Source organism: Branchiostoma lanceolatum, chromosome 4, assembly GCF_035083965.1.
Source record: "Branchiostoma lanceolatum isolate klBraLanc5 chromosome 4, klBraLanc5.hap2, whole genome shotgun sequence".
Lineage (NCBI taxonomy): Eukaryota > Metazoa > Chordata > Leptocardii > Amphioxiformes > Branchiostomatidae > Branchiostoma > Branchiostoma lanceolatum.
The window spans coordinates 18,457,422-18,478,805 of record NC_089725.1 but is presented as its reverse complement, the minus strand read 5'-3'; the positions used below and the strand labels follow the sequence as shown (position 1 = coordinate 18,478,805).

Genomic DNA, 21,384 nt, shown 5'->3' with positions numbered 1-21,384 from the left:
GAGCAAAATTTGCATAATCAAGATGGCCGAACGAAGTAAGAGGAAAGAAGCTGTGGCGCAAGACCGAGAGAAAAAACATTTTATCACAACCACAAGGTTTACGACGATGGAACGACTACTGTCCGTCCTTTTTGTGCTGCTGATTCACGTGTCACACTCGCAGGGGAAATATATATCGGGGCATTTAGTTACAGCGGAGGTAAGTTCGCACCTTTTCGTTCCCCCTTTTCCGGCTAGCCCGGCCGGCCAGGCTGATCTGAGAATTCCTGATGAAGAAATTCACGCTTGCCTGGTGCTGTGCTTTTCAGTGTGAAGTAGAGACACTATTACTGAGCAATAATGGGGGAGAATGGAGGGAATTGTGTATTCCTACCCGATACTAGATCTTTAGCCGCAATAGGCCCCAGGGGACGGATTCCTCCGGACCTAAGGTGTTGTGTTTATTTTGTAACAGCACGAGAAGCTTGTCAGTTGTGGTTCATGTTTGGTGAGGAAGATGTGCGTTTGAGCTCAACATGTATTTATGCATTAAACATCCGATGGATGTGTTTTGTGTATTGTTATAACATTATGTAAATTCGGTATGTGCTATGCAATATCTGCCCATCAAGGAATACAAGGATAAGAGAGCAGCAAATATGATGATGATGAGTGTTTATGATTGTTGACAAACATGGAGGAAATGAAAGTGTAGTAGCGTTCAGTTCACATTTTTAGCAACATTGTAATGCCACCAGTTCTACAGTGAACAGTCATCTTTAATATATGTAATATTCTGCACACATTTGTACTGCAATATAGAAAGTGAACATGAAGTTTTGGGGAAAGTTGGTTAAGCCTTTAATTATTGAACTAATAATAATGACAATAACAATACATTTATCAGGAAATGTTACAGCTCTGTACATAGACCAGAGTTCATAATTTCATTTCATTTCTATTTTCCATAATACTATGCATGTATAATACTTGTGTCAAAGAACGTAGACAATCTGCCCACCTACAGCCGACCACTCTTCCCAGTAGAGCCACAAATATGCACCCTGGAGCGAGCCTGGTGTTATTTTTTTAGCATTATTTTTCAGTTTGGTAGCCCAGCTGATTTTGCAGCCGGCATTTTGTGATATGCATCCTGGACTCAAGAGTCAAATGGTTTAAAGAATTGTATGTTCTAACAAAACTGCTTTTCAAATCTAGTATGACATAAAGAACTGAAAGGTCTATCATAATGATTTGAGAAAAGTAGAAAGGTACAGCTTTGATTGACAGTCTGTAGAGTTTAATTGACAGGTGTTTGTCATATAACATACATGTTCTGTGATAACGTCCTGTGTTTAGTTGTTCCAAAGTAGGTCAAAGCGTGTGTAAAAGCAATTAAAAGGGATAGGGATATTTATGAGCACAGTGCTATTGTACAAAAGCCCACTCAGTGACTGTAAAACTATGAAAATGTATGAATGATTAAAGAAGTCCCTTTAAAGCACAAACTCTGTCACTCAGCTGCAGTATCTTGTTCACACATGTACATGTATGTACCATTTGATATCACATTTGAAGTGGTTATGACATAGCTCAGTCCTCCTGCCCTTATCAAAGTGGTTATGATATTAGTCAATACGGAGAAGGTTAATCATGTCATTATAAACTGATATATTATTACCGTTTGCTGCAAAGTAATTAAATTCGTAATTATTCTTATGGAATGAAATGGATAAAACCTAGAAAATGGGTCAAACACAGAAGAGGAATAACGAAGAAGTAATTTTACTGAATGTTCATTTCTTCTTCTAGAAATTGTGAGAAAGTACAGTTGTCTTGAAGTGGACTAACTGCCAATTGAGATGTGATACAGGAGCTATTATGTCAGACTGTTCCAGGTCACTCTGTGGTAGTTCCGACCTACGTCAACAGTAGAATTGTGGACTAATGAGAACAGGTAGAGTTTCCCCTGTGGACAAAAGGGACATTTTGAGGGTAATCCATGCCTTGATAACAAGGTCAGCTGAATGTTATTAAAGACTAATGCGATCTACATCTCAGATTTAATCCCTACATAGTTTTGTTGGCTGCAAAGTAGTTTGCTAATAGCTCACCATTCACTTTGATCGATGCATTATGAATGAGGAATGTGGACACCCAGAGTAAGGATAATCCAGGCGGCTTTTACGAAGACTTGATGCTTAATTGCATGCCTACATCTACTTTTCCTCAGACAATTGTGAGCACAGACATGAAGAATTTTTATAGAATATCCTTATATTTTTTTTATAGCCAGTATGTACTGTGTGTCTTGACATTAATGATGATTTTTTTGATAATATCAAAATGACCAACTGATAAAGGTTGGTCTGGTGTTTCTAATGAGGCTTACTTGTAACTTGATGAATATCTTTACTGCCCTTTAGGAACTTCTGACATTTCATGTATCTGCCCAGCAAGCAAACATTGCACCAAATATTGACTCAATCCTAGACAACAGATACATAAGTCCATTTCTGAAGTACTGATATTGATTGAATTGGGAATAGGAACAGAATGTCTCCTGGAGCAAAATGTTTGGTAAACCAAATTCCACATTTTCATTTAATTAAACTTTGTTTTGCAAAAATCAGTCTGGCGGAAACATCCTTTATTGCAATGTCGCAGAATAGAACTGCAGACTTGGTTTCAGACTTACTGACCTGCTCTAACTCTGAGCTGAGAAAAACATGGATTGGTGGCTTCACAAATTAATGTATGTAAATACCAAATCAGTGGTTATTTAATGTCAGTACATGAACAAGGGTTTTGTCTTGAATATCTTGAAATAATCTTATGCGTAAGACCTGACTTGAGTATTCAAGATGTTGGTAAAATTATTCATCAGTACTTGGGTTTTCATTGTGAGAGCCTCTTTCTTTGGACAGTCTGTTCTCTCAGATGCTCACTGTGCATCATGGATATTTAAGTATTTGACTATGGAGATTTGACCTTTGTAGTTTGGCTTCACTTACTTTCGCACTACCATGGTTTGCATGGAGGCAGCGATGTCTCTGAACTGCACAAGTAAGAACACAGCGCAGCTCAAGGGCTTTTCCCACATAATGCTTTGCTTGAAACACAAACAGTCTACACTTAGGTGTCCTCTTGGAAAGCGCCAAGAACCACGAGAGTCCCAGCTGAATGCTTGACTGATCTGAGAACAGTCTGTTGAACTCCTTTCCTCAGTCCACAAACAAAAGCCTGTCTGATTTGTGCAGCTATTGCCTGCTCCGATTGCACTCATGTTGATCAATCAGCTCCATTGACTTAATATCTCAGATAGAAGAGGACTGTAATTTTCACAAATAGGTGCTTAGTTTCATAGCTCAATGGAGCCAATGACATTGGGGTCTAGATAGTACGACTTTTATCAATGTTTTTTGTTAAAGATTTAATGTACGTACTTGTGACGTACATGTATAAGATAACAAATTACTTTGAAAAACATGACCATGAAGAGATGATGACTTTCCTTCAGAACTCAAGTCAATACTGACACTTGAAAAGATTAATAGGTATTGTTTTCAAAAGACTGCAAACATAAAAGACAGCACTTGGGGGTGAACACTGTGAAAAGTGACGTATTTTAAGCCACAAATATGTTGTTGAGGAACCACTTCACAGCCTTCCTGTCTTCCTACAGGAAAGAGGGAAAATGCAGAAAACATATCTGTGTGTACCTTTTCCATTATAGAAAGGAAATATGGATGTGTATGAAGTGTTCATTTTGTGGTTTTGTGGTAAGCGCACAAACTGAGTTGTCCCTGTTCCTGGGACATTCTGAGTAAACATTGAAGTACCTCTCCCGCTGTCAGTTCACGGTATCTTGAGTTTTGCTCCTTCATGACGCAGGAGCAGTCAAGTATATACAGTTTAGTTCCAGAATCAATATTTGTGTCAAAATCTGACCTATAGTTTCAAACAGGGTGAAAGTTTGATGAAAGAAATGTTTCACGGTATGTACAGGTCATCAATATTTGTACCTGTTTCCAATGAAAAAAATCTGAATGTTGGTTTCAAATATGGTATAACTGACACAAAAACTGTTTGAGCTTGATAAACATCATTTCTCCTCCAGTGTATTGTTATTAAAGCTATCTGACCTAAAGTTATACTCAAATAGGTGACACTAACAGTTTAATATCTTTATGATGATAGAGTACCAGTAGTTAATGTTGTACAGTGCTACCTGAATTGTAGAACTACCCACTACACTTTGACATCCCCTGTACATATGTGAGAAAGGGTTACTCAGCAGCATATACAGCCTTGCCTGATATTTACATTTCCATTACAAGCAGAGCACTTAGCCAACTTGGAAATTGTACTATCAGTTGCTGAAATTGCCTACTTGTAACTTGGCATTTCTTCTCTGTCCAGGAGACTGCCTTTTTTACAGTAAAAAATGAGTACTTGGAAGAAGTCTTCTGTTTCCAAAATACTGTAGATGATGATAATGGCTCTCCTTCAGGATTTGAGTTTACATTTATTCTGTTCAAATATTCTTCAAATATTAAAACAAATGACTACTGGTAATAAATTCTCTATCCAGGCAAGCAGGTGTATGTTCTATATTTTTAAGTGTAGAAAAGCCCAGGTTTCCAGCAACAGGTTCCTTGCCTACTGTTTTGGTGACTTTGTATTGATGAGCATGTGTTGTAGCTGGGAATGTTACTTTCTTGCTGTATGATGCCAATATATATAGTGATGTGGGGTGTCCTCTTGTATTGTGAGCAGGTAGTTTTGTTCTCATAATGCAGTTTGGAAGAGTGATCCTTATTTGGCAAGCAAACATGATTATTTTGTGAATGAATATGTTTTGAAATACAATATAATACAACTTACTGTCAAACATTCTTGACAATACCTTGCATTGAAAGTTAGGTTGGGAGTGTGACATTCAGGAATTCTTAAAAGACATGTCTAATGAATGTTATGATACTGTCTTGCAACTAAGGCTAAATGAGATTGAAAAGATGGTTAAACCGAAAGCAATTTTCAGACATTTTAAGACCAAAGATTGATGCAGCAAATTGATGGGATGTTATGAGATGTTAGTTGAATCAAATTTTCATCAGAGCAAACCTTTTTTTAAGTGTTGCCTTGAATTGTTTCATCTATAAAGATGATGATCACCATGTATTCCCTCTCATTTCATTTTCCAGCAATGGGCTTTCCTGGGAAGATTCTGTTTTCTGTCAGAGCTGGGGAGGTTGAAGTTCCAGTTTACCTACAGTCCACAGGTGAGTACAGAATGTAAATACGAGATATACAAAGTAACAAATGTTTAACACATGGTCTATTGAAGAAGTCTTCAACAATATAGTGTAGGTGGAAGAGAAACTGCTTACATCCAGGAATAGAAACATTGACCCATACATGTTGCAACTGTCTTTGGTGGTTACTGCAGACAGCCATCGTTCAAACAAACTATTTTCATTACGAACAGGAATCTTTAACTTGACATAGCTTATGGTCAAGTATGTCACATTGATGTTGATGATTATAATTATGATAACAAATATCACAGCAAATGATGCTCATTTAGTGATTCATGTTTGGCATAGATATCATGTCAGGCCGTACTAATAGTAGGTGTCCTTTTGTGGTTTGTAACCACAAGGTTATGGTCTCAGATTATTAGGATGATGTACTAATGCATTATCAATAATTCATTGTAATACTTTGCAGTAGAATACGTTCTGTACAACACAATATAATCATGGTCTGGAGATATCACAAATTGCTTTTAAATTTTAGTAGCCCGGAGACCAGCAAAGCTGGGGCAACAGAATTTGGGTTGCTAATACAGACAACATTGCTATGCAGATGTCCTGTGGCCTGCAGCAAACTGGATGATTATGGATGGGATGTCCCCTTTCCTTCAGACCTGTCGGAATGATTCATGCCATTTTTGATTAGTCACTGTGCTGCAGGTTGATGTCAGGGGGCAAACCATATTGTGAGGTGGTCAGTTTTTTTCAGCCAAGTGTTGAAACAGCAATGTCTTTCCCAGTCAGATATGGAAAGTTTCCAGCCTCTTCAAAGTATTATCCCTGAAATGTGTATAAAATTGTATGATCTGTCCTAATATCTTAAGATCTTGCAAGAACCCCCTCTCCCCTGATACTATGATAGTCAGCTGACCTGTCCCCATTCATTAAAGCCTAGGTTGTGACAGTGTTTAGTCTCCTTCCCATGGTGACGTGGGCGTGGTGTTTGATTATACCATGGCATGACCTGGCACTTGTGTAATGCAGAGGACAGACCATTGGTAGCGAAGTTGGAAATTTCGTTTGAGTTAGGCATATATTAGTCCTTTTGAAACTGACAACTGACAAAAAAAACGACAAAAAGGGATTTAAAGAATTGTCCAGCAGCACGTGAACAGAATGAAGTTTCTCACTGTGGGTGTGAAAGATGCATCATGTGGTATCCGTGTCAATAAAAGAGGTCTAACTACCCTTCAGTAGAACATACCAGCTTGATTGGCATGCAGTGGTTATTAGTATCACATTGAGAATCTTAGTCACACCTAACTCCTGCATACCAAACTAAAAGTTTGATGATCAATGAAGAGACTATATTTCACAAAAGGTTCTATTTCAGAATAGGTTAGAGGGAAAAACAAGCTTTTGAAAGCCGAGATATGGTTTTATGTTGTCTTTATACCAGAGAAGGAGACCTTCACTAGGTATAGATTAGTGATGAATCTTAAGAATGTAGATATGTCGAAATCTGTTTACTAGAAACTACTGTGTGAATCCAGACAGAATGTAAACAGTGAAATGACTGCCAGTAACAGTGGAAACTGAAATATTGATTTTTCAGTAAGTCACATGCATCAGTAGTTTTCAAAATAACCACCAGCAGAAGTACTATTAAGCCCTTTCATTTCTACCTCTGTGTACTTGTGTTGGCGGGAATGAAAGCGGGAGGACAGCACAAGAGGCTGAAAGGTGCGGCTGAACAAACAGCCACACAACGTCCCGTCTGGTGCGAACGTAATGTCGACCGCCATATGGTGGTATACGTAGGCACAAAAAGGATTCAGTCACATACAGATTGTTGTCATTGACAAGGTTATAGCATATTGCCTATATAGATATGTTTTTAGTCAATCAATCAGTCAATCAATAAATCAATCAATCAACATTATCTAGTCCTGAAATGGCCTGTCAGCTTTAGCCGCTTTTATCATTTTGACGTCCGGTTTTACGTCAGGTGTTTAACACTGACCAAGTAAGTGTATGAAGTTTAACACTGAAATATACAAAGTGGCGGAATTCTTTTACCAAACTTCTATCTCATGTCAGTGGAGACTAGACAATGGCTAGTATAGATATACATTATGTTGTGCAGGTTGGAAGTTTGGGACACTGGGATTGTAACTGTATTGTTAGTTTTAATGTACTGATGATCCTTCTGCCCACAGGAGGTGTGTGGCAACACTGTCGGCTGTCAGAACATTCTCTTGTATTACGACGAGGATGACCAGTGGCCAGCTGTCTACCCACATCCGGAAAAGGTGTTTTTTTTTTTTCCATGACATCCATACAAAATATTCCATTTCTTTTTCGTCATTCTTATTTTACTTGTCATTGAGTAGTTTTCTTGTAAAAATACATAGTCTTTGCCTCTTTTCATTTCCAAAGGATAACATGGTGTATAGAGTGTTTTTTCACATTCTGTTATAATTCTCAATAGTTAACAAAATATAATATATACTTAACCTTCAGGCAAACTTCCTCATAATTGCTATTGAATATTGAACTTGCTAGTTTTGTTTATGAATATACCATTTTATGGGATGTTTTTTTTCAAATTGATATTTGACAAATATTATTGATAATAATATCAATAATCACAGGAGCAGGGGCGTCAACCGTTTTCCAAGTTACTGTAACAGTCCCCCCCCCCCCCCAAAGGTCAAGGGTACATCCTCTTTGATCCCAGGCAACAAAAAGGCGAAAGTGGACCGCAATTTTCCGTCGGGAGATTATAGGCTTTCATTTTACCGCCTCTTTGCATACCTCTGTTGTCGTGTACCCACTCTACTTAACTTGCCAAAGTTTGACAGCAGTGTTTGAGTTTTCGGAGTGTCTTGATCCTAATTTTCCCCCAACAAATGATACTAGAAGTTAACGTCATGTACCATAGAAGAGTACTCTACCCATGTTCAAGCTTATTTGATTCCAGAAACAGGTGGCACCCAGTAAAACATAGCAATCTGAACATTCTTTGTTCTCTAACAAATTTGTATTGACTGTTACGTCTGCTCCGCTGGGGAGGTAGCGACCGTAATCCCTTATTCACCCGGCAGACTTTACCTCCTGCGTGGATCAGTGGAACAAAACCTGACGTTGCCATGTTTGCTTTGTGCTGAACCAGTTGTGTAGGTTTGCCTCCTCGGGTCAACATTTGTATGGGATAAATGGTAGATTCAAGCCTTCTTATAGGCATGTGTGCAAACGTTTAGGCTAACCAGACGGTGAAGAAAAGATAAAAAAGGTCACATTTAAATTGTAGATACGGAGAAGACTAAAGAAATTACTGGGAACATGTGTACCTTTCTCTTTGTTTGATATGGCAAAACGTGAAATAGAATTTGGAATGAAGTGTTTACTTTGGAAACCTGGCCCCTTGCTTGTTAGAATGATGTGAAACAGTTTCCTTTGAACCTCGAATGTGTACAAATGTAGGGAAACAGTATAGTATAGATATAATTTATATATAACACACACACAAACAGAACACTGCAGAAGGGCACACCTAACAAGAAGCACACTACGCCCTTAACCCATTATCATTGGGCACTAATGTACATTTATAAAATGCTCAATATTGTTTTGCTTAAGTTCACTAACTTGTACTAGTTCTTCAGTGTTCTGCTTTTCTATCTTTTCTGCAAATACAAATGTAATGGCAACTTGATGATACACAACATGTGTGCTTTGCTTGTTTGCTGATGCACCTAACTCCAAGATGGACTTTATAGAATTCTAGTCGATTCAGCTGCAGTATTCTGGTTTATTCTGAAAGATTATTATACATCTGGTCTGGTCTAAATTGTCCCTTAACACTGTATGAAAGTCATGAAAAGTTACTTTTCCAAATTGTGTTTTACCCCTTCCATGCAGTGGAAGGGCTATTCCTGAAACTTAGAGGGTTACACTTATGAATGACGATACAACCTGTTGCTATTCATAAGACTGCCTCTCATCTGCTGTCATATTCTATCCCAAATTCCACACTTTATGCAATTTGTAGACAAAATGTTTCATTTGCTTTTGACCCAGTATTTGAGATGATTACGAAATGTAATGTGCTGGAAAATTGACTATCCTACGAGGTTCATCTTTGCTGACCCTAACACTGCCGTCTGTGTTGTACACCGTTTCTTTGCAGACTTGCTTTGAAAAGGAGGCAGTAGTTAACGTAGACCAGAACCAGGTCATCAACCTGACCACTAGTTATAGGTGGAGCGGCTGTGAGCTTGGCGATGACGGAGAAACCATGTCCTGTGGGGGCGGGCGTAGTTTCCGTTCGGCCCGCGAGCGCTGGTGGTACATCGCTATTAGCAGCTGCGATAGCAAAAACGTAAGTTTGGGCCGTCACTTTCATACATTGTGAAAATACCCCGTTTGTTTTTCAGAATTGCTCTTCGAAAGAGGGTGTGCTTAATGTAAATAACAACCAAGTGCTAAACCTAACCACGCGATACGTGTGGTCTGGCTGCGAGCCAGTGGTCTCCGATGATGGCTTGAACACAATGACGTGTGGAGGAGGTCGCTCCTTTCAGTCGGTTAGGGAACGATGGTGGTATATTGCAGTGTCCAACTGTGAGGGCTTCCATGTAAGTGTGTCCCTATCAACACCTCCTTAGCCCTAGTGCTTCTCCTCCTCAGGACCTTGTCACATTCGTCGTACGATGAGTCAGCGACATTCTTAGCACATTTGTGGATGTGTTGTACGAAGTTTAACAGTAAAGATGTCGTTTGACAGTAAAGATTGTTCTGTCACAGCATCGAAAATACTATAATGACAAAATCGTACGATGATTGTGACCACTTCTAACCTGTCCTACATTTGTACCTGTCAACTTCTGTTCTGATCCAATGAAAAACTTTGTTGCAATGACATGCCCTCAGCATGGAGATGTTTAAAACACTTCAAGTTCAAGCCTTTTGTTGGAAGATGGGCACTTTTTTTACAAACTCCATGCAATGTTCAGTGTCAAATTGCTGACATGCCATGTACAGGCAGCTCCAGAATGGCATTACAGCACCTTGTCCCATGTCCTTTGAAAGATTTAAAAGTAGGATATTCTCTGTGCTATTTTCTTTACTTCATGCTTACAGTTCTGTGTTATGTTTGTAGTAATGAACTACATTGTATCATGACTTACTTCCATAGACCAGTATGTGAGGAGGTTAAATGCAATGGACTTTTAAAACTGCACTTCAAGAACACTTGTGTGAGCATTTGGAACTCCATTAGTCCTTTTTCCCATTGTATAATCTACAGCTGATTTACATGCATGTTTGTTTGTTACACTACAGGGCCTTAACATCCAGTATGAGATGACGCTGACAAATGGCAACGGCTACTGGACCAAACATTTCTCTGCTGATGAGTTTCGTGAGTAGTCCATCCCTAGTTGTTTACTGAAGTTGTAAACTACGAATCTCCAAGCACATCTGTTAGTGGCAAGTCAGTTACAAAAGGGCAAAAGCAGTGGTGGCTTTGGGTACTACTTTTGCCCTTTTGATACTGCCTTGCCAACGATAGATCTGCTTGGAGATGTGAGGTTCATAATTTAACCTCCATGAGTCACTTGTTAAACCAGAATTTGAACTGTCTGACTTTGTGAATTAAGTTTTACCTCAGAATAGAAGTCAAAGTTTTCACATGTTTGACTGTTTTCTTGTAAACAATTTGTGTTACTACTTTGTTATTGAATGTATGATAAACAAGAAGACATACATTTTTAGACTGTAGTTGTTGTAACAACTTGTAAGCTTGTTGTATTGCTTCCCCTCAGATATCCTAGAGACAGACATCACGTTCCTGGTTCTGTTTGCTGGTATCCTGGCCTTGTCTGTCTGGGTAGCAAGTAAGTACCAGTCTTTGTCAAACACACTGTTGGCACATTTGGGTCTTATATGTCTTTTTCAATGTTGGACATGCTGAAATGTGTGAAATCATCTGACACTAACAAGTATAACATCATTGTGAAGCTTGAACTTATAAGCTTGTTTTGGCAATACTGTTCTGGTTGAACAGGAACTCTTGTCTTGGCTGTATCATGATGTATTAAACCCTTGTTTTCATGCTCTTACAGCTATTCTCCGGTCCCGACAACTGTTCCATACATCCTACAAAATGTACATGGCTGCCGTTGGGTTTCATGGTAAGGTTGCCCTAACTGTACTTCAAATGTTGAAAAGACATTGTAAATTTTGAATAAGCTGATTTCATTCTTTCCACATACCCATTAACTGGGGTGGCTGGGTATGAACTTCTTTCTAAAATGTTCTGTTAGGATTGGTCACAAACATGTGGTTGAAATAAAATGATGTGTCTAACTTCGCCTTTCTTAATTTTCATATTGGAAGAGTCTTGAATATCATGATTCACAAGACGAAGAATGCTGTTAGCAATCGTAGTATGCATCTTCTTCAGAACGATTAATGTGGCATTACAGCATCTTCTATGATACACTTATCTTTGCAACTTGTAAGGCACATCACAGGCAATAAAGTTTCTTTGTTTTACAGGTTTACCTACGTGTTGGTCTGGTGTTTCATAACCAATTGTTGTTTTGTTTTTGTTTAGTTTTCAGTCTGTTCTTGCTGTGCCTGCACTATGGACAGTATGGGAATGATGGTGTGGGTCTGCCTGCAGCACAGCTCTTAGGTGAGGAATGTTTACTTATTAGATAACAAGATTGCAGACCAAGAACAACAGTAGGAGTAACAGTAGGAGTATCTGTGAGGTTTTTGTGAAATTTGCATGTGGTATTTGGTCAACTACAACATATACACTCAAAAAGTTTTACAAATGTAAGCAAGACTATACAATGACTTTCTTTCCAAAGTTGAAAAAAAGTATACTGAGACACAAATTAACAAATGAATGAAACTGACAGATGAAAGGAACAAGCTGTCAAGAAAATGCCATCTGATGCCAGTTTGGCACAGTTGAACTGAATTTGTAATGTTTGGTGATGTGTAAACATCTGGTGTAAACAGACCCTGAAAAACGAAGTCATGGTATAAGAAAAAGTTGATTGTTTTCTATTTCTATGTTCAATCAAAATCCTATTTATCAAACTTCCCAGGTCGGATTTTCCAGTCTGTGAGCTCACTAGTGTTCCTCCTGATGCTGATCCTCCTGGGGAAGGGCTACACTGTCACCAGGTGAGGACTTCTCTTCAACTAGTTCTCTCCAAACATACAAACTTTAAGGTAGAGGTGTTTGACATGAAAACATGTGTTGTTGGAGATTCTGAATCATAGGGTTTCTCCAAATTTAAGATTAGCCTTGAACTTTATTTGAGTAGGCATGTGCAGAATTCTGTGATGTTGAACATTTTCTCATCAAAGGCATCATCAGCAAATGTTCAAATTTCAGTTGAGAGCTATTTTAGAATTTCAGTTAGTAGATTGGTGTAGATAAACGTAAGCTACCTTCACTGTGAATCTTGATATGATAACATGACGTCTTTAAATTCCGTGTCCCTGTAGAGGTCGTTTGAGCCACGGTGGTTCTGTGAAGATCTCGGTGTTCATGACGCTCTACACGCTCGCCTTCGCCATCCTTTTTATCTACGAGAGGGAGGTATGTCATGTCTTCTTAGGTCTATGAAGGAATAACGTTTTCCCCTATATTGTTTACTGAATACATGTTGTTCAATAGTAACTGTTCTCTCATCATTTTCATATTGTATATGTTTCTATTAATATGACTGTTTAGAGCAACTCTATTTTCAAAGTTTGGAGAGCTGAGAGATATTTTGGACCCCTCTCTCTCCCCCATTCTCTGCTGTTTGGTGATCATTTTGCCATGACTTAAACTGCCTTTGCCCTCTCTCATTTTGAGATGAAGGAACTGAATTATTGTAATACCTGAAATGTGAGATTTCTGCTTATTGTATAAGTAAAAATATGCATAGATTTTTCATGGTTGCACCTAATGTCTTTTTCGTTAGTTCTTTGACGCTGGCCTGGTGCTGTACTTGTACGAGAGTCCTGCGGGTTACGGACTGATCGCTCTACAGCTGCTCAGCTGGCTCTGGTTCTGTTACGCCATCTTCTTCACTCTCAAGCACTACCCAGAAAAGTCGCTCTTCTACGTCCCGTATTTCTTCTTCTACACACTGTGGTGAGTATGGACATCAATTTTTATCTAGAAATTAATTGGTTCAGCAGCTTTTCCTCTTCTAATGTTTCAAATTGTGTTACAAAAAGTATTCAAGCATAATTCCGTCTTGACTGCTTTATTTATATCCATGGTAGGATTGCATTTCAGTCATGTATTTCATACCTCCCATTTGATAATGAGATTTTCGTAGTAACTAGAAACCAGGCAGATAATATTTTGGCACAACAGTCTGATTCATAGGTTACGTTGTAGTAATTTGTTCTCCCATGTTTGTATGCAGGTTCCTGGCCGGTCCTATCATGGTACTCATCGCAGCGTTTGTGATCTCTAAATGGGCGAGGGAGAAGATTGTCAATGGCCTGGAGCAGTCGCTAGCTTTCTGTGCTTATACATTCTTTCTGGTAAGTCTGTTGTTTAAGATCTAGGCTAGGGAAAATAGTTGTGGTGGGAAATCAAAGAACTCAGTCTTGTAGCAATATAATGTTAAGGAAGGTGGAAAAGTGATTTTTGTAATTAACTTGTTTCAAGATAATCATAATAGTTAAAACCCCTTTTGGTCTTTGTTTAGTCTATTTACTGGAAATGGAATGATTTTTTTTCTTAGTCGTTCAAAATGCAGCTGAGAATGAAAAGACAGCAACTTTTCAGCTATCAGGAAATTCTGGAGAAACAGTTGTCAAAAGTGACCAGTATAGCTAGTTGTATTAGTGAGAACTTGGGATGTTCAAAAATATAATTCTTGTTCATCTGTGTTTCCAGATCCTGACCAGACCTGGGGCAGCCAACAAAAACTTTCCCTTCCATGTCAGGACGTCACAGGTAGAGCACTCCTTTGACGATATATCTTTGTATCCTTTGTACTTTGTCACTATAAAATTCAAATATTTATACATTTGCAATCATTATATATGTTTCTGAGTCTCGAAAATTGCAATTTGCTAAACTGTATACCCATTATTGTACGTCATTTGCCCATGCTAGTTTGTTTGACAACAGGTAAAGGTGACCTACTGCTGTCCTGTCACTCCCCCCCCCCCCATAATGTATGTGGCTGTTGTTCATAAAGATATTTCAAAGAATTTAAAAAAATAAAATCTCCTTCCATTACAGATTGGGATCATTGATGACTATGAGCAGGGCGGCCCACAGCCAAACGGAGTGGCCAACGGAACGGCAAACGGGGGAGTGAACCTGGACCATTTCCCGCACCAGAGCATGTACAGCACCAGCACTGACAGCGGCTTCATCGGGGGAGGGGGGCCCAACTTCACCGAACTCTTCACTGTGGCCACCCCTACTAGTGTAAGTGTTGAATAATAGATTGATGAACTAATGAGTGTTTGTCTAAATTGGGGAATGAAAAATGTATGTGTAAAGAGCACTCGGATTGATGGATTGATGAATGAATGAGTAAAATGAATGGATGATTTCTGTTAAAAAGTTGAATTGTCAAGAAAGCATATTTAAAGAGTAACACAATTCCTTGAGCATTATCTCAAACATAACAACAAAAAAACGTTTTCCTATATCCATGCGCAACTAAGTTTTTAGTAGCTGAAAAACTATGACATTAAGTTTTCATCATAAATTTCTCCCACTTACAAAATGCCTGCCAATAACTGAAAAAGTTACTTTTGATTTTTCTCATGCATCATTATTTACCTTCTGCATAACTAATATTTTCTCTCCAATTTTGTATTGCAGAGCCAACCCCGTCCTCCAGACAACCCCCCTCCCTACCCTGGGGGTTCGATGGACCCGGCGCGCAGAATTCCAGACTTCACAGTGAAATCCGGGATCTCGTAGTGACCCTGGGTGTGCCTGAAGGTCATTGATGTCATGTACAGTGTGCTGACTTATGTCCGATGTAGCAAATAACAAACTGTAGTTTTTATATTTATATGTAGCTACAGTATATGGTATAACAAACAGAGCTAGATGTAACGTTGGGTAACATAAATTCGGGATTTTTCCGATAATGGTTGACTGAAATCAATCTAGCAGAACAATAAACCATCCTTTTTTTCTATTATTCTGTCAGTATCATGTACTATCTTTGCACTAATCATAAATATGGTAGATTTTGTCTCTGGTCGTGCTGATACCATAATATTTCAACTTGAAACTACCGTCCGCCGCACACACAATGGCGGTGCTGTCGGACAGGGGTGCACATTAATTCGGGAGAGAAGACTCGTCTTGAATATCTTACCGCTAATCACATTTTATACAGCAGCTACTCGTTCCATCCTTGGCTTGAGGAGAGTGCTATGGATATAGACGTGTCCAAGTAAAAAAAATACACGAAAAAACGGCCGCACCGCACACATCAGGCCTTTGCTAACATCCCGTTTGTTGAGTCGGTAGAACGTCACTCAAAGTCGATCCCCACCGTCATGGCAACGTGTACATTATTCATGGGAAGTTAGCTGGATGCCGTAGCAATGGTTATTCTACTATGTCCATGTGTTCCTTGTTGTGTTAGGAGCAAACTTTGAGGAAAATATCGTCTTCAGTCCACTATCACACGCAACATTAAGACAAAAAAGTGTTCCTCACAAACCTTTTGTCGTCTGCTTGACGACATGATTCTGGGTAACAATATGGCGGCGGGAAAATGAATGTGCCGTAGATTGTAGCAACAAAGAGGAGTTTTGATGATTGATCACACTTAGAATCCAGTTGCAGGTTAGCAAAAGAGATTGTAATAAGTTGTCTTGTAAATAATTGTGTTTAGCAGGCAGGAGATGTGACATTTGTCTTATAAACCAGCGAACAACCGTGCAGTGTGAGTCTCCCACGAAGCCCCCAGACTCTGTCGATAAGGGACGGAGAGTTTTTGACGTCGCCAACTTCTAATACATGCTTATCGAAGCTTTTCAGACAGTATTCTGAATACGTTAGTCTGTCAAGTTTGCATTTCTAGCGGTATTACTGATGTTGCATCTAGCACATATACCTAAATACCCCGTTTTCGAAAAATCCCGAATTTAAGTACCCCACGAATTTATGTTACCCAACGTTAACAACTTTTCAAGTGTGGCTTTGATACAATAACAGATCCTAGATCTTTTTGTTAACCATTTGTAAATATATTGTAAAATGTAAAGGTTTTTGGTAGACCTATAAGAAGGAAACTCTCTGCAGAGTGAGTGTGCTTTTTGTACATTCCAGATAAGTTTTGATCAACAGTCTAATTCATGGAGAGAAGTAACCTTTGCAAGGCAAGTCCTTGCAAATGTCCCAATTTTACAATAGTATCTTAGTGTTTTTTGGGTGTGTATAAAGGCATTCGTATGTCACATTCCATTTTGTGTTGTAGAAATGTCAGTCTCTATAGATATACATTGTAGCAGGGATCAATTGTCAGGAAGGTTGTCATATGGTGAGACCAGATGTTGTAAAGTTTTGAGGGTCTTACCCATGTGGATATGCTGCATTTTATTCCTGATGGTGGCCTGTGTATAAAGAGTACAATGTTGTCAAATTCTATTTTTATATTAGATCCTAACAGCAATAGCATATTACATGTACGTGGTTCCTTGGTGATTACTTATATAAGCACTTTGAGCATCTGGTATGTGTCTGTGTCCCTGATTGTCTAAAAATGGTCAAATACGCAATCTCTGATTGGTCGAAAGATTTGGAGTTGGAAAAAAAAAGTTTTGCATGCAGGTTTTAATTCTTTAAATTTTGCTGTTGACTTGTCAAACAGTATCGGATTGGGAAAATTTTCTTGCTTGTATTCAATTTATAATGTTAAAGATAAACTAGGTTACACTCTGACTTTCCAATAGGAAATGGGAGAAGAGGAGTGACCTAAAAACTGATCATCAAGAAAACTTGTGTGTTATGCCACTTATAGACAGATGCTGGTAACCTTTTGTACTCTCCAGGTGCCATACAGCACCAGTCTGTTCTACTGTATACTCAATACTCTGCCAGATTTTGTTACATTTCTTTGTATGAAAGTAATATCTAAAGAATGATGTTGTAACGTAAGATAAATTCTTGATGTGATTGGTTTATTGGCGTAGTCGAGTTTTAAGTTTTTGGTTTCTTGGACACTTGTAATGTGCTCTTGATACCTTTTGTGTGATATAGTCAACAGCAGTGTCCATGAAATAATGCTGGCAGTGGACAGCAGTTGATAACACAAAGAATCATGGAGTAGCTTGAAACTTAGTGTAACTTTTGCATGACTGTTATTTATTCACAGTATGTTTGCTGTGTGAAAAGATACCCAGAACCTTTGCAAAATGTTGAATGATGTGATTTTGTATTCCAGTAGGTCTTACCTGCATTGTAATTGTAAATCTTAGAACAGATACATGTATGTAGATCTATGTAAAATTTGGCATAAGATTGCTGTGTATGATTGAATCACTTTTTAAACTTGGCTGATGAAAAGTCAAAATATTGTATCAAAGTATCAAACAAGCAAAGGTAGAAACAAACTTTGTACATAAATGTTACAAACATGTGGGAGAAGTTAACATGTCAACATCAGTAATCTTTTAAAAAATAGCTCTGAACTTTTGACTAATCATAACTTTCCCGTCAAGAAGCTAAGGAGTCTTATACAGGTTCTTAATGAAATTCAAATGTATTTGAAGATGAATTTTAACCATTTTAATTTGTATATAACTGAACAAACTGATAATGTCTGCTATATACTCAAACTTCTTCACTGATTTACAGTGCTTTATCTTATGAGAAAAATAATGTTGGTGTTTGGAACTGAATTTTAATGAAATATTGTGTGTCATTTTATGACCTGTTTGTTGTCAAATACAAACTTTCAAGACTATAAAATGTGTGACGTTTTGTTCTTCTTACATTGTTTTCCTTCATGTTGCCACCGTGCTGTTTGATTCCATCCATTCATTACAAGAAAAGCGACGACATCACAGTACACCCTTAACGCTTCTTAAACTTTCCAACAACCAGTCAACATGTTGTATAAACAATTAGGTTGGATTGGAGGGCCCCCTGTCGGTTGCAAGCTGAAATGCAATAGCAGATGCGTCCAAAAGTGAAAGCGAGTTGTCATCGACAAGTGATAGTTTTAATTCCATGTATGTAAAGGCCAAAGCTCTTTTGTCTTGCAACGTAAAACTTTCATTTGCCGCAAAAAAATTACATATGTCATGTCCTTTTCCCCTGTTTACTTTACTGTAGGTAGTTAATGTCAAGTGCCTTATATAAAACAGTGCAAATGTCTTATTTCAAATCCTCTATCTACCTATATAAATCATACGCATCCCCCCTGTAAGAAATATCTATGATTTGCGCATTTGAATATCTTGAATAAACATACTTTCATGGTGTGTTTTGATGATTGAAAAATAATACCTGTTCGGTTGCACGGTTTTAGGGATCAGCATAGAATTCCGAAAGCCCTCTCTATCAGCAGTGTACCAAACCTGTATAACCCTTGAAAATGGATCTTGAATCTTATAATCTGGAAAAAAAGAAAGCATAATATTTAGATTTGAGTCGACTTCTGCTGCTAAAAACATTTGATTTTGTGAAAACATGGCGGGAAGGAAATTTACGTGAACTCATCGCGCGTCAGCTGTGCTTACCCAAACATGGTCACACTCGCGTTGATTTGTTCTTATGAAATTTCCTGGCGTCGTGCGATCGTTCTATCAATCTTATCCGAAAGACTAATTAGTTTTGTCAGCGACAGGTTCCCAGTGCCTGCTTCTTGATATTTTCTCCGTCAATCCCCATTTGAGTTTATTCATGCGGGTCGCAGATGTTAATAACATCCATTCATTTTCCACGTCGCCTGGCCCTGGGCCGTCGAGCAATTAATGTACAGAAGCGCGGGGTAACGACTTTACCAACTGCCGTGTCGGCTGCCTAATTTACTTCGCATGGCTTATTATGAACGCCATGGCATTTTGCGCTTGGAGGGAAACTGGAGAGAAAGCATGGAGAGAAGCTCGGGTACATTTGGTGCAATCAGGAGACGACTGCATTCTGACCGTGGATGATACTGCTTGGAGAATTGTTACAATGGAGCAAAATTTTATTTTGAAACAGACAACTGACAACAAATGCACCGACCTTTCTGCACAAGGCAGCCCTAATCATCTACCCGTCCTTAATGATGATCATGACAACAGAACCGTTTGCAAAATCGTCTTCATTTTTATATACATGTACACGTATCACCGTGCACGTGTAGTGAAGTCAAAACCACATGATCTTCGGTTATCTCGTGCTTGCATGGATGCTGATAAACTGCGTACACGTATGACTTGGAAGATACGATTCTGTCTTCTGATGGATTATTCGATAACCGGATGAAGACTTTCTGTTTAATTTGATTTTTGTTCAACGATGTGGTAATACGACAATCCATAATGGGTGCACGTCCTGTAGCGTGTCTGATTTAGGCGTTAATCGTCCCAATGCCATGTACTGAAGAAGAACACCGCACTGCGACTTCTGTCTGTGCCAAGCAAGATGATTGAACGTACGTAATACACAGAGCGTGTAATTGTGCGAAGTTCTGGAGTGAGCGTTACACATCCGTGACAACTAACATAACACTCGCGATAAGACAAATGTTTTAATATAAAAGTTTCCTGTACGTCTTGGATCAACCATTATAGGGTATAACTTATAAGTGTCTTGTGTGTTCTTTTCAGTATATATAAATGATTTCGAAGAATACCTTTCAAACTTTGTACCAAAGTAATTTCCTGGCATTACAGAAATCTATAGCGTTTTCTTGATAGACTGGACCAAGCTCGTCCACTCCGGTGTAAAACAAAGGCTATCAACAGCTCTTTCTCAACTGACGAATAGCGGCCATGGGTACTCATTAGTGGGCAGCTGTGACGGATGGTATGAGACGGACCTTCAGGATGCGCGCTGCTAGTGCTTGGTTGAATCGTTAGGTGTAACGTTAATGTTTGTGTTTGGATGGGCGAAGAGGCTAGCCCAGTGAATACTTTTATCTACTTTCACAAGAACACGTTACGTTCCCGATGTGTGCCACTGTCTTGACATATTCTATTTAGGTATTATCTTTGGTCTTTTGCCCGGCTGTGTGATTTAGTTATTGCCAAAGTTTGGTGTGTTTGTCAACATCAAAGTACAAAATGACAAAACGAATGCACACCAACACGCACACAAGCTGTATTGCACACCTAGCCTAACCTATCGGTGTAGCGAATCTACAAAGCACACACACCAGGGTGTCGAAAGCTTCGTAACTCAATTACGTATCGGGGTCGATGGTGACGGCGGTAGTGACGTATAACCCGCAGCTCGCCTGAAGCAAAAACAACGTCGTTATAAATGGAGGGCTTGTTAAAACCACCCTGATTTGACCGTATGTTTGAGAAATTTCGCTTGTTTCAACTAGATCTAGATGGCTAGTGACACCAAAACATGAGTTGATCGAAAATGATTGCATACAGTAGATCGCTATACATAGACCTACACGTAATCATGTGGATCCCCTTATTCAAACAAAGCTTTTTCCCACACTCACCTCAGATCAGGGGTTTCTGGACGATGCCATTTACCAAAGCGATTTTGTGTGGGCTGAGCTGCATACGTTTCTGCTTGCGAAATTTCCAAGAAAATCTTCGTTGCTGTCGTACTTCCCACGAATCAGTTGAGCCTATCGTAATCCACGTCTTTTCATGTATTTAGATGCACGACTCCCGACTAAAACCTTGTTGCTGAGAAGGCAGCGAATTCACAAGAACTGTTCTACGCAGATGCATAACTTTCCTTTCATTCACACTTGTTTTTTAAAACATAGATCCACTACAAAGTAGATGTATAACTGTGGCAGTTGCCTAACTTACACCAAAGGGTATATCATAACATAAAACGTTCCGAAATGTCCCCTCATGTCGTCATGTAGGCTTAATTTGCCCCTCACGGCGGTTCACATATTACGTTAACTACATAGATGGGATTTCAGCACCACAGACAGCGCTTTTA

General features: G+C 38.9%; 1 protein-coding gene across 2 annotated transcripts; it reads left to right on the top strand.

Annotated features, from left to right (window-relative positions):
- On the top strand, window positions 1-18,222 carry LOC136433092 (transmembrane protein 145-like). Of its 2 annotated transcripts, none has more exons than XM_066424906.1 (15): window positions 1-199; window positions 5,187-5,264; window positions 7,457-7,549; window positions 9,677-9,877; window positions 10,584-10,662; window positions 11,066-11,137; window positions 11,366-11,434; window positions 11,860-11,940; window positions 12,365-12,443; window positions 12,771-12,864; window positions 13,235-13,407; window positions 13,688-13,808; window positions 14,167-14,226; window positions 14,518-14,709; window positions 15,112-18,222. In XM_066424906.1, the coding sequence occupies exons 1-15, from the start codon at window positions 23-25 to the stop codon at window positions 15,211-15,213; spliced, it is 1,671 nt and encodes a 556-aa protein (XP_066281003.1). In that variant the 5' UTR covers window positions 1-22; the 3' UTR covers window positions 15,214-18,222. The 2 variants fall into 2 exon arrangements, with proteins under 2 accessions (XP_066281003.1, XP_066281004.1); XM_066424907.1 differs by lacking the exon at window positions 9,677-9,877 and adding an exon at window positions 9,430-9,621.
- The last annotated feature ends 3,162 nt before the right edge of the window (window positions 18,223-21,384 follow it).